The sequence below is a fragment of the Cetorhinus maximus genome, unplaced genomic scaffold (assembly GCF_964194155.1).
Source record: "Cetorhinus maximus unplaced genomic scaffold, sCetMax3.hap1.1 HAP1_SCAFFOLD_570, whole genome shotgun sequence".
Classification (NCBI taxonomy): Eukaryota; Metazoa; Chordata; class Chondrichthyes; order Lamniformes; family Cetorhinidae; genus Cetorhinus; species Cetorhinus maximus.
Window position 1 is genome coordinate 144,091 of NW_027596512.1, and position 13,147 is coordinate 157,237.

At 47.4% G+C, this 13,147-nt stretch overlaps 1 protein-coding gene across 1 annotated transcript in view; it reads right to left on the bottom strand.

Moving 5' to 3' along the window:
• The window catches only part of dpp3 (dipeptidyl-peptidase 3), a 35,578-nt gene that overhangs the window by 19,375 nt on the left and 3,056 nt on the right, over positions 1–13,147 (bottom strand). Inside the window, exons 3-6 of the mRNA XM_078535644.1 lie at positions 10,328–10,417; positions 5,662–5,799; positions 4,062–4,136; positions 1,121–1,214 (exon numbers count right to left, since the gene is read on the bottom strand). Of these exons, the coding sequence (XP_078391770.1) occupies positions 1,121–1,214; positions 4,062–4,136; positions 5,662–5,799; positions 10,328–10,417 (397 nt within the window). The remainder of the gene's footprint in view (positions 1–1,120; positions 1,215–4,061; positions 4,137–5,661; positions 5,800–10,327; positions 10,418–13,147) is intronic.

Sequence of the window (13,147 nt, forward strand, 5' to 3'; positions counted from 1 at the left end):
CACAACACACGCCCTACTAGTAGGAGAATTCACGAATAACAAGAGGAATTCTTACACAACAGAGAACATTTCTTTAAAAGGTTAAGAATGTGGAGAGCAATGGTATACTGTGACAGACCCGTATAACACTGGGGTACAGTACTGGTGGGGACAGGTCTGTCACTGTATAACACTGGGGTACATTATTGGTGGGGACGGGTCTGTCATTGTATTTTCACTGGGGTACAGTACTGGTTTGGACGGGTCCGTCACTGTATAACACTGGGGTACAGTACTGGTGGGGACAGGTCTGTCCCTGTTTAACACTGGGGTACAGTACTGGTGGGGACGGGTCTGTCACTGTATAACACTGGGGTACAGTACTGGTGGGGACGGGTCTGTCACTGTATAACACTGGGGTACAGTACTGGTGGGGACAGGTCTGTCACTGTATAACACTGGGGTACAGTACTGGCGGGGACAGGTCTGTCACTGTATAACACTGGGGTACAGTACTGGTGTGGACGGGTCTGTCACTGTATAACACTGGGGTACAGTACTGGTGGGGACGGGTCTGTCACTGTATAACACTGGGGTACAGTACTGGTGGGGACAGGTCTGTCACTGTATAACACTGGGGTACAGTACTGGTGGGGACAGGTCTGTCACTGTATAATACGGGTACAGTACTGATGGGGACGGGTCTGTCATTGTATTTTCACTGGGGTACAGTACTGGTGGGGACGGGTCTGTCACTGTATAACACTGGGGTACAATACTGGTCGGGACAGGTGTGTCACTGTATAACACTGGGGTACAGTACTGGTCGGGACAGGTGTGTCACTGTATAACACTGGGGTACAATACTGGTCGGGACAGGTGTGTCACTGTAAAACACTGGGGTACAGTACTGGTCGGGAGAGGTCTGTCACTGTATAACACTGGGGTACAGTACTGGTCGGGACAGTGCCCTGTTTGAGAGTAGAGATTAAAAGCCTAATCTGCCGGTCTAGTGCCCCGGATATGCTCAGTACAGACATGTTATGTTCCACAGGCCACACATGCTGTGCTTCTCCACACCGCTAGAGGACAGATCAGAGTGGAGCAGAAGAGAAAGTGAGGATATCTTTAAACACCTTACCATCGTTAATCACAGAGGCAAGCCTGATCTCATACAGCCATTTGCCATCAGCTCCTTTCGTTTTAAACAGACGAGTATTATAGGCACTGATACCCTGAGGGGAGAAAGGACAACAAGTCAAAGAATTTCCAGTGTAAAAATCACTCCTTTTCCCCATACTGCCTCAACCGAGCCAGTGTACAGAGGGAGCGAGGGAGGGAGGGTAGAGGGACATTTCCAGGGCTGAACGACGTGATTCGGTCAAGATCCTCAAGCAAGTTGTGCCTCCTCCATATGCAGTCCACTCAACACCGAAGCCCATTTACTACAGACTACCACCATGTAAAAGTTAACAAAAAGGACATGCATCTATATAAACACTTCTCAGCCAATGACCTTTCCTTCTGCGTAATGTCAGAAACCTGGCAGCCTATTTGCACACAGCACAACAGCGATGTGGTCATGACCAGCTTATGCACTTTGTTCTTTTGTGATGCTGATTGAGGGATAAACATTGGCCTCAGCACAGCAGGGAGATCTAACACCAACACTGCACCCACCCCACCACCACACAACTGAAATAGTGCTATGGAATCTTTCACATCTGCCCAAGCAGGTAGATGGGCTTGTGGTTTAATGTCTCTTCTAAAAGACAGTGCAGTGCTCCCTCAGTAATGCTCTGGAGTATGAACCTTGATTTTTGTACTCAAGTCCTGGAGGGAGACTTGAGCCCAGACCTTCTGATTCAGAGATGAGAACACTAAGCCATATGAAGATTATTCAATTTTTATTTATTCATTCATGGGGTGTGGGCTTCGCTGGCTGGGCCCAGCATTTATAGCCCATCCCGAATTACCCTTGAGAAGGTGGGGGTGAGCCGCCTTCTTGAACCGCTGCAGTCCATGTGGTGTAGGTACACCCACAGTGCTGTTAGGGAGAGAGTTCCAGGATTTTGACCCAGTGACAGTGAAGGAACGGCCGATATATTTCCAAGTCAGGATGGTGAGTAGCTTGGAGGGGAACTTCCAGGTGGTGGTGTTCCCATCTATCTGCTGCCCTTGTCCTTCTAGATGGTAAAGGTCACAGGTTTGGAGGGTGCTGTATAAGGAGCCTTAGTGAGTTGCTGCAGTGCATCTTGTAGATTGAACACACTGTTGCTACTGTGCGTCAGTGGTGGAGGGAGTAAATGTTTGTGGAAGGGGGGCCAATGAAGCGGGGCTGCTTTGTCCTGGACGGTGTCCAGCTTCTTGAGTGTTGTGGGAGCTGTACTCATCCAGGCAAGTGGAGAATATTCTATCACACTCCTGAGTTGTGCCTTGTAGATGGTGGACAGGATTTGGGGACTCAGGAGATGAGTTACTTGCTGCAGGATTCCCAGCCTCTGACCTGCTCTTGTAGCCACAGTATTTATATAGCTAGTCCAGTTCAATTTCTGGTCAATGGTAACTCCCCAGGATGTTGATAGTGGGGGATTCAGTGATGGTAATGCTATTAAATATCAAGGGGCGATGGTTAGATTCTCTCTTGTTGGAGATGGTCATTGCCTGGCACTTGTGTGGCGCAAATGTTGCTTGCCACTTATCAGCCCAAGCCTGGATATTGTCCAGGTCTTACTGCATACGGGCACGGACTGCTTCAGTATCTGAGGAGTTGCAAATGGTGCTGAACATTGTGAATCATCAGCGAACATCCCCACTTCTGATCTTATGCTGAAGGGAAGGTCATTGATGAAGCAGCTGAAGATGGTTGGGCTGAGGACACTACCCTGAGGAACTCCTGCAGTGATGTCCTAGGACTGAGATGATTGACCTCCAACAACCACAGGCATCTCCCTTTGTGGTAGGTATGACTGCAACCAGCGGAGAGTCTTCCCCTCCGATTCCCATTGACTCCAGTTTTGCTGGGGCTCCTTGATGCTACACTCTGTCAAATGTTGCCTTGATGTCAAGGGCAGTCACTCTCACCTTGAGTTTGCAGAATAATAGGATCGACAAAATATAGAATTATCAAATTGATTATTTCTGGGCTCCTCCTACTGAAACTTATTGTGAGCAGATAAGGATGACACACGAATAAAAGTCGTCCTTGTGACAGGAGTCTAACTGGTTTCTATATATCACACACACTTCATCTCAGGAGGTGCCCTTTATTATCTCAACAACCACATTCGCTAAAGAGTACTCACCAAAGGTTTTCAGTGTTTCCCAGGTTTTGACTGTGAGGTGGTGGTTAAGATAAAAACCATGGCAATATTCGAGACAAAACCTAACCACTTCATATCGGGTATCCGTTATTGCTGGCATTTTAACGGCCCTCATGATGAGCGGGATCAGCGTTTGATCCTGAAGATGCAGGCAAACATTTCCTAAAAACAAACGGGCAGCATTTCCAAAAACCCCAGCGAGGGGGCTTGTGAGATGTATTTGGAGGCCGTATTTATTTGTGCCACAGCACCAGGGACAGCACTTCCTGCACACGCTCGGCGGCGCTCTCAGTGTCAGAGCGTCAGCGTTAAAGCAGGCAAGTTGGCTTGACGCCAGCTAACAAAGGTCAGGTTACCCGTTTTTAGGGCTGTGGCATCCTTAACCAAATGCAAGTCTGTGTGTATCTGGTCCTCCTTCCATTTTGTAACTGTAAAACATGCTTCCGATGGTTCAGCAAATAACCAAGGTTTATAACCAGGGAATTACAGTAAACGGGATTCTCAATCTTCAGTGTGGAGAACTGATGGTAATATTTGGTTTAAGGGCACGTTTTAGGTAAAAACGATAAAATATTAATATATTAAGAAGTGGCGACTCTGGGATTAAGGGTCCCAGTTGCGCTACCCAGGCTTTGTAGAAATTCCATGCACAAAGTGCACGGCTCCACACGATGAGGCTTTCAACCTTCAAAAATACACAAGGGAAACTCTCGCTATCTGAGATGCTGCAGCAAAACTCAAGCGGAAAAATTCACCCACCTTTGAATCCAGGAACTTCTGCGCCAGTTCCGCGTCCTTCAGCTCACAGTTACCCGAGAAGTAGGTGGTGATGCCCTGGAGAAATGAGGGCATTCAGAGTGTTGGAGAGGTCAATGCTACTTTACTAGTAACTATTCACACAGCACCTAACCGAGTTAACCCACAAAGGGGTCTCTGCCCACAAGCAACAACGTGCATTATAAAGCATCTTTAAACATTGTAAAACACCCCCCCAAGGCACTTCACAGGAGGGGAAATCTGATAAATCACTGATACTGAGCCACAGGAGGAGCTACTCGATCAAAGCCTTGGTCAAAGAGGTGGGTTTGAAGGAGTGTCTTAATAAAACAGAGAGGTTTAGGGAGGGAATTCCAGAGCTTAGGGTCCAGGCAGCTGAAGGCATGGCCGCCAATGGTGGAGCGATGGGAATCGGGAGGACGGTCAAGAGGCCGGAATTGGAGGAGCGCAGAGATCTTGGAGGGTTGTAGGGGCTGGAGGAGGTTACAGAAATAGGGAAAGTTGTAGGGGCTGGAGGAGGTTACAGAGATAGGGAGGGTTATAGGAGCTGGAGGAGGTTACAGAGATCGGGAAGGGTGTAGGGGTAGGAGGAGGTTACAGAGATGGGGAGGGTTGTAGTGACTGGAGCAGTTACAGAGATAGGGAGGGTTGTAGGGGATGGAGGAGGTTACAGAGACAGGGAGGGTTGTAGTGTCTGGAGCAGGTTACAGAGATAGGGAGGGTTGTAGGGGATGGAGGAGGTTACAAAGATAGGGAGGGGCGAGCAGGGATTTGAAAACAAGGGTGAGAATTTTGAAATTGAGATGTTGCTGGACCGGGAGCCAGTGTAGGTCAGTGAGTCAGAGGGTGATGGGTGAATGGGATCCTGGTGAGAGTTAGGATCGGGGACGGCTGAGTTATGGATGAGTTCAAGTACATGGAGGGTGGAAGATGGCTTACAATCACCATCATCAGGCAGCTCTGAAACCAAATATTGAACCTAGGTTTCCAGCATTCTCTCTTCGTAGTCTGTCGCTGATCCAGAACAGCGATTCTGGTGTAATAAGCTCATGTGCAAACACCAAGGCAGCGAGACACATCCACTCCGCTCAAACTATGCACAATAATGTGGTTTGCAGGATCTGGGACCTTTCAGGAATGAAAGGAGAAAAAGCTGGCAAATGAGGTCATGCTGAGTTTGTTCATTTTACACGTACACCAAAATCCCTCCTCGGGAAGATGAGTGTGGACTCGGAGTGAGAGCGTTGCCCGACTAGCTGAAAAACCAGCTCACCTGAAGACAACACTGTCGGCACGCTCGATCTCTGGATAAGAGAGAAAGGAATAGAAGGATTGGTGATGGGGTGAGATGAAGTGGGAGTGGGAGGACCTCTGTGTGGAGCAGAAACACTGGCAGAGTGGATGGGCTGAATGGTCTGTGTAAATTCAATCTTTCACTGAGCCGGTTTGGTGTCAGGCCCTATTATTAACATTCTCTAACTCCCTCCTCCCACCAACAAGGGAGTACGTTATTGACCTCACAACACAACCAATGTACAAAACTACCGGGGAGTTTGTAAAACCCATCTGAAAACCCACTTACCTTCGATCCGAGGCCCAGTTGTTTCTGCCTGTCGTCCAGAGAGTACATGAGCTGACCGCACACCTTCCACAGGCTCTCAATCTCTTCCGGCTTCTGTTTATAGGCTGCGCTCTGCCACACCAGGGCTTTCAACTTCTCCTGCATTACAGAGAGTGGTGGGGGAAAGGAACAGTGAGGGGAGGGATTAGAGAGAGACAGAAAAGCATGGGAGCAAACCCTGACCGGTCACACAACGTAAAAACCAGCAGATTGAAGAAATAGGCGGCCCCTCGAACATCCACTGCCATTCAATGAGATCATGAACTGATCCTGTGCCTCCACTTTCCCACCCTATCTCTTAATTCCCTACCACACTCGGTCCCGAATATGCTTAATGAAGAAGCATCCACAACCCTCTAGGGTAGAGAATTCCAAAGGTTCAAAACCCTCTGAGTGAAGAAACTTCTCCTCATCTCAGTCCAAAAGGGCCAACCCCTCATCCTGAGACACCCCTGTCCCTTCCAAGACTCTCCAGCTGGGGGACAGGGTGGTGGGGGGAGAACTGCCTCTCAGCATTAACGCTGTCAAGCCCTGGACAAATTTAAATTGTTTCGACATCCAAAGAGCTCCCAGGCCTCTCAGGCGCATTTTCCATTCCCTGCTGGGTGGATTAATGCTCATTGTCAAGCCAAGGGTCAGGGCCTGGGTTAGTCGTTCTCCATTCCTCCACACCACTCCTATTTCTTTCTACACGACATGCCCATGTAGATTAAAAACCTCAGTGTTTGGAAAATCCAGCTGGATTGGGGCTTGGTCTGAAGGAACAGCTAAAGAATGGAACCTCAGACAGTGTAGCTCTCCCTCGGTACTGCACAGGGGCTTGCAATATGGGTTTAGGTCCCAGTTGATATTAAAACCTCCCGAGTTCGATGGAGAGATTCACCGATAAGAGTAATCACTACACAACAGATTCCACGTACTTTCAAAAATAAAACCATTCTGGGGTGTGAGCATCGATGGCTTGCATTTTTTGCCCATCTCTAAATACCCCTTGTGAAGGCTTAGTGGAAATGTCACTGGACTAGTAATCCAAAGGCCAAGGTTAATGCTCTGGGGGACAGGGGTTCAAATCCCACCTTGGCAGCCGGTGGAATTTAAATTCAGTTAATAAATCTGGAATATAAAGTTAGTCTCAGTAACGGTGACCATGAAACTATCATCGATCGTTGTAAAAATCCATCTGGTTCACTAATGTCCTTTAGGGAAGGAAATCTGCCGTCCTTACCCGATCTGGCCTACATGTGACTCCAGACCACACAGCAATGTGGTTGACTCTTAACTGCCCTCTGAAGTGGCCGAGCAAGCCACTCAGCTCAAGGGCAATTAGAGATGGGCAACAAACGCTGGCCTTGCCAGTGATGCCCACAGCCCAAAGAATTTTAAAAAGGTGGTGAGCCATCTTCTTGAACTGCGGCAGTCCATCTGGTGTAGGTACACCTAGGTAAGGTGTAGGTGTAGGTAAGGTGTAGGTGTAGGTAAGGTGTAGGTGAGGTGTAGGTAAGGTGTAGGTAAGGTGTAGGTAAGGTGTAGGTAAGGTGTAGGTGTAGGTAAGGTGTAGGTGTAGGTAAGGTGTAGGTGTAGGTAAGGTGTAGGTGTAGGTAAGGTGTAGGTGTAGGTAAGGTGTAGGTGTAGGTAAGGTGTAGGTGTAGGTAAGGTGTAGGTACACCCACACCTAGGGTGGTGAGCTCGCTAACATACGAGAACATGACAGTGTCACCCATTCGATAGGGGAAGGATGTTAGAAGGGGATGAAGGTATGGGCTGAGAGTGCAAATAGGAATAAATAAACACGATCTGATAGCCATTACAGGGGCATAGCTGCAGGATGACGGACTGGAACCTGAATATTGGAAGGGTACGAGACTTTTAGGAAGGACAGGAAGTTAGGAAAAAGGTGGCGGGGCAGGTGTGTTAATTATTGATGGTATTAGCACATTAGAGAGGGATGACCCAAGTCCAGGAAACCAGGACGTAGCAGCAGTGTGGGTTGTGATGAGGAATGATAAAGGCAATAAATCACTTGTGGAAGTGGTGTATAGGCCCCTTAATTGTAACCACACGGTAGGACAGAATATAAAAGGGAAGAGATAATGGGAGCTTGTCAGAAAGGTACCGCAATAATTAATGGGGAATTTTAATCAACAAATAGCCTGGAAAAATCAGGTGGGCTAAGGTTACGGAGATGAGGAGTTCACAGTGTGTTTTCAGGATAGTTTCCAAGAACAGTACATTCTGGAGCCAACCAGGAGCAGGCTATACAAGACCTAGTATTGAGTAATGAGATAGGATTAATTGATAACCTCATAGTGAAGGCACCCCTTGATAGCAGCGGTCATAATATGATTGAATTTTACATTCAGTTTGAGGGAGAGAGGGTCCAAGACTAGTATTTTAAAACTTAAATAAAAGGAAATTATGTGGGAATGAAAGTAGAGCTAGCTAAAGTGAACTGGCAAATGAGGTTAAGGGAAAGGTCAATGGAGATGCAGTGGTAGAGATTTAAAGGGAAATTTCAGAATACACAGAATAGATACATTCCAACAAGAAAGAAAAATTCCAAAGGGAGGGCCCACCGTCCGTGGTTAAGTAAACAAGTTAAAGACAATATCAAACTTAAAAAAGCATATCATTGCGCGGATGGTAGATCAGAAGAATGGACAGAATACAAATAACAGTAAAGATGACAAAAAGATTAATAAAGGAGGGAAAAATTAGAGTACAAGAGAAAGCTAGCTGGAAATATAAAGACGGATAGTAAGAGTTTCTAACTCTTAAAAACTTAAATAAGAAGAGTGAACAAAGTAAGCACTGCTCTTATAGAAAGGGAGTCTGGAAATAATAGTGGAAAATAAAGAGACAGCAAATGAACTCAACAGGTATTTTGCATTGACCTTCACTACAAAGGATACAAGTAACATTCTGGAAATAACTGGAAATCAGGAAATGAAAGGGAGGAACTCGGGAAAATTACAATCACCAGGGGAGTGGTGCTTAAATTGTTGGAGCTGTGGACTGACAAATCCCCAGGTCCTGACAGACTTCATCCTCGGGTCTTAAAAGAAGTGGCCAGTGAGACAGTTGATGCATTGGTTCTTAATTTTCCAAAACTCCCTGGATTCAGGGAAGATGCCATTATATTGGAAAAAGCAAATGTAACTCCTTTATTCAAAAAGGGAGGGAGACAGAAAACAGAAGACTACAGGCCAGTTGGCCTAATATCTGTCACAGGGAAAATGTTAGAAGCTATTATTAAAGATGCTATAGCAGGGCACTTAGAAAAATTCAAGGCAATCAGGCAAAGTCAGCATGGTTTTGTGAAAGGGAAATCATGTTTAACCAAATTATTGGAGTCCTTTGAAGGAGTCACATGCGCTGTGGATAAAGAGGAATGGGTGGATGTGCTGCATTTAGATTTCCAGAAGACATTTGATAAAGTGCCACATGAAAGATTATTACGAAAAATAAAAGCTCATGGTGTAGGGGGTAACATATTGGCATGAATAGAAGATTAGCTGGCTAACAAGAAACAGAAAGTTGCCATAAATGGGTCTCTTTCTGGTTGGCAGGATGTGAGGAGTGGTGTGTCACAGGGATCAGTGCTGAGGCCTCAAGTTTTACAATTTATATAAATGATTTGGATGAAGGGACCGAAGGTACGGTTGTTAAATTTGCTGATGGTACAAAGATAGGTAGGAAAATAAGTTGTGAAGAGGACATAAGGAGGCTACAAAGTGACATAGACAAGTTAAGTGAGTGGGCAAATATCTGGCAAATGGAGTATAATGTAGGAAAATGTGACATTGTCCATTTTGGCAGGAAGGATAAATAAGAAGCTTATTATCTAAATGGTGAGAGATTGCAGAGCTCTGAGATTCAGAGGGATCTGGGTGTCCTAGTGCATGAATAGCAAAAGGCTAGTATGCAGATACAGCAAGTAATAAGGAAAGCTAATAGAATGTTATTGTTTATTGCGAGGGGGAATTGAATACAAAAGTAGGGAGGTTACACTTCAGTTGTACAGGGCAATGGTGAGACCACAGCTGGAGTATTGTGTACAGTATTGGTCTCCTTATTTAAGGAAGAATGTATATGCATTAGAAGCAGTTCAGAGAAGGTTTATTAAACTAATACCAGGCTGTCTTATGAGAAAAGATTGGATAGGTTCCGTTTGTATCCGCTGGAGTTTAGAAGAGTAAAAGGCGACTTGATTGAAACATACAAGATCCTGAGGGGTCTTGACAGGGTGGATGTGGAGAGGATGTTTCCTCTTGTGGGAGAATCTCAAACTAGGGGTCACTGTTTAAAAATAAGGGGTCGCTCATTTAAGACAGATGAGGAGAATTTTTTTCTCTCAGAGGGTTGAGAGTCTTTGGAAGTCTCTTACTCGAAAGGCAGTGGAAGCAGAGTCTCCGAATGTTTTCAAGGCAGAGCTAGATAGATTCGTAATAAACAAGGGGGTGAAAGGTTATCAGGGGGGCAGGTGGCAGGTTACAGTCAGATCAGCCATGATCTTATTGAATGGCAGAGCAGGCTCAAAGGGCCGAGTGGCCCAATCCTGCTCCTAATTCATATGTTTGTTGCTCGTAAGGGGAAATTATTGGTTTTGTTGATATTTTTAATATCGTACCTGAGGTAAATTAGGTACAAACTTGGTGTCTCCAAAGGACTTGTAGTTACCCATGTTGGAATAAAGTCCTGCCGCATAAACAAGGAATGCCTGTAACAGAGCAGAAACATCACACAATTAACCATTAAAACCTTGAATCTCAGTATAGACCACCATTAACTGTACACTGCTGCAGTAGGGTCATGCAGTGTTGGCCTAAAGCAAAATCACTGACAGAACCATAGAATGATTACAGGACAGGAGGCTATTCAGCCCACTGTGACTGTGCTGGTTCGCTGCAAGAGCAACTCAGCGAGTCGCACTCGCCTCCCTTCAACCTGCAAATCTTTCCTCTTCAGGTAATGATCCAATTCCCTTTGGAGAGCCAGGGGCGGAATCTGCCTCCGTCACACTCTCAGGCATTCCAATTGAGAGCAGGCAGAAACAGAGTGGGCCAAATGGCCGCCTTGGGTGTTGTGGCCACTCTACAATTGTGTGCCCTGATTACACATCACCATCCCAGAGTCAGCGTCAACGTGTCTTTACACAGCTGCACCACGGGCATTGATGTTAGAGCCAATGAGAAGCCGGGTTTGTGAAGATTAGGACGTTTGGATGTTGGGATTTTATCCGGAACAGGAACTGTCTCGGGGAGTGAGGAACCGGGACAGTGTGAACCCTGACACTCCACAGAACTGAGTGAGGAAACTACAGCAGCCGTGTCTGAACGGGTTAACCATCCCACAGATACAAACTCACCTTGTGTTTTCAAAGTGAAATGAAAGTGAAAGTGTGTGTGGAATTGTTTCATTGAACAGAACAATGTGGGCTGGAGGGAAACCAAGCTCAGCAATGTAACCGAGGGGGTCAGTGAGAGGCTGGGCTCAATTACACTGAAAGCTTGTGTCAATGATTGTGAGATTCTAACTGTTTGTGTGAAACCTGCTGTTCCTGGGCCTGACAGTTTGGTGAGTTTACAGCTCAGGCACAGTGATCCTGCCCTGGTTCAGCTGGTAACTCACTCACCTCCAGCTCCACCCTGAAGGTTAAAGCCCCCACTGCCCCTCCCCCGTCTCTCGGCTCAATCCTCCGGTGACAGTACATAATCGAGAGGTACCAAACCCACCCAGGGTGTTCAATCAATTTCTGCCTGCTCTGTTTTAACAGATTAGATGTATGTCGGCGGGCCGGGGCCAACGGAGGGTCAGGGCTGCACTATCGGCAGGCCAGGGCCGAGGGGAGGGGGGGGGGAGACGGACTGTTGGAGGGTCAGTGTTGAGGGAGTGCTGCACTGTCGGAGATGCCGTCTTTCAGGTTGAGACATTAAACCGAGGCCCCGTCTGCCCTCTCGGGTGGGTGTAAAAGATCCCACGGCCACTATTGGGAGAAGAGCAGGGGGGAGTTCTCCCCGGTGTCCTGGGGCCGATATTTATCCCTCAACCAACATCACTAAAAACAGATGATCTGGGTCATGGTCACATTGTGGGAGCTTGCTGTGTGATGGGACACCCTGAGGCCCTGGAGGGTGCCACATAAACACATTTTCTCTCGTACCGGTCACGTTTCCAAAGCTGCCCGACTGGCTACATCCCACGTCCTGATAGCGGAGGTGGGGGGGTGGAATGCAGCGGGGTGGGGGTGAAAGTGGGGGGTAGGGAGGGGAGGGTAAATGCAGCCAGGGGGAGTGCCAGGAGGGTTAATAATCTCAGACAGTGCTCAGAGTGCAAAAGCTGAGGCATCACGTAGGGTGGGGAGTGTTAAGAAAGAGAGAATGTGACTGACACCATTTAAACAACTGAGGGGTCACCATGTGTTTATCAATGTACGGCATCTCGGTGACTCCCATGAGGGCTTTAACAATCTGCTGCTCCCTAAATTACAGGAAAAACGCTGCAGCAGACGGCAGTACTGGGAGGTAAAGTGCATTTTGTTATATTGCTGGTGCCAGCGTCACAGTACAAGGCAGAGCTGAGGAGCACAGAACAGAGACAGCTGAATTATATATACTGCTCCATCACAACACTGAAACATCCTAAGTCGCACTGCACTGCTGTGCACATAATTGCCTTCAAGTGCAATCAGCATCGGAGATGGAGGGGCAATGACGTGGTGGTAATGTGGCCGGACTAGTAACCCAGTGGTCCAGGCTGATGCTCAGGGGACTCGGCTTCAAATCCCACCACGGCAGTTGGTGAAATTTAAATTCAATTAATAAATCTGGAATTGAAAGCTAGTCTCAGTAATGGTGACCACGAAACTATCATCGATTGTTGTAAAAACCCATCTGGCTCACCTTTAGGGAAGGAAATCTGCCGTCCTTACCCGGTCTGGTCTACATGTGACTGATTAATGTCATTGAGTCTTAACTTCCTTCTGAAATGGGGGGGATTTGAACACAAGGATAAGAATTTTAAAATGGGAGGTGTTTCCGGACCGGGAGCCAGTGTGGGTCAGTGTGAGCACACGGGGTGGTTGGTGAAGGGGACTCGGTGTGAGTTCGGACACGGGGGCAGCAGAGTTTTGGATGAGCTGAAGTTTACGGAGGGTGGAATGTGGGAGAGTCGCCGGGAGAGCGTTGGAATAGTCGAGTGTGGAGGTAGCGGAGGCGTGGGTGAGGGTTTCAGCAGCCGATGAGCTGAGACGGGGGGTGAATCCGGGCGATGTTCCGGGGGTGGAAATGGGCGAATAGGAGGTCGGAAGCTCACCCCCCCGGGTTCGAATGTGACACTAAGGCTGTGAACAGACTGGTTTAATCTCAGACTGTTCCCGGGGTGGGGAGAGAGGGATGGAGCCGGTCCCTAGGGAATGGAGATTGGAGCGGAGACTGAAAACAATGGCTTC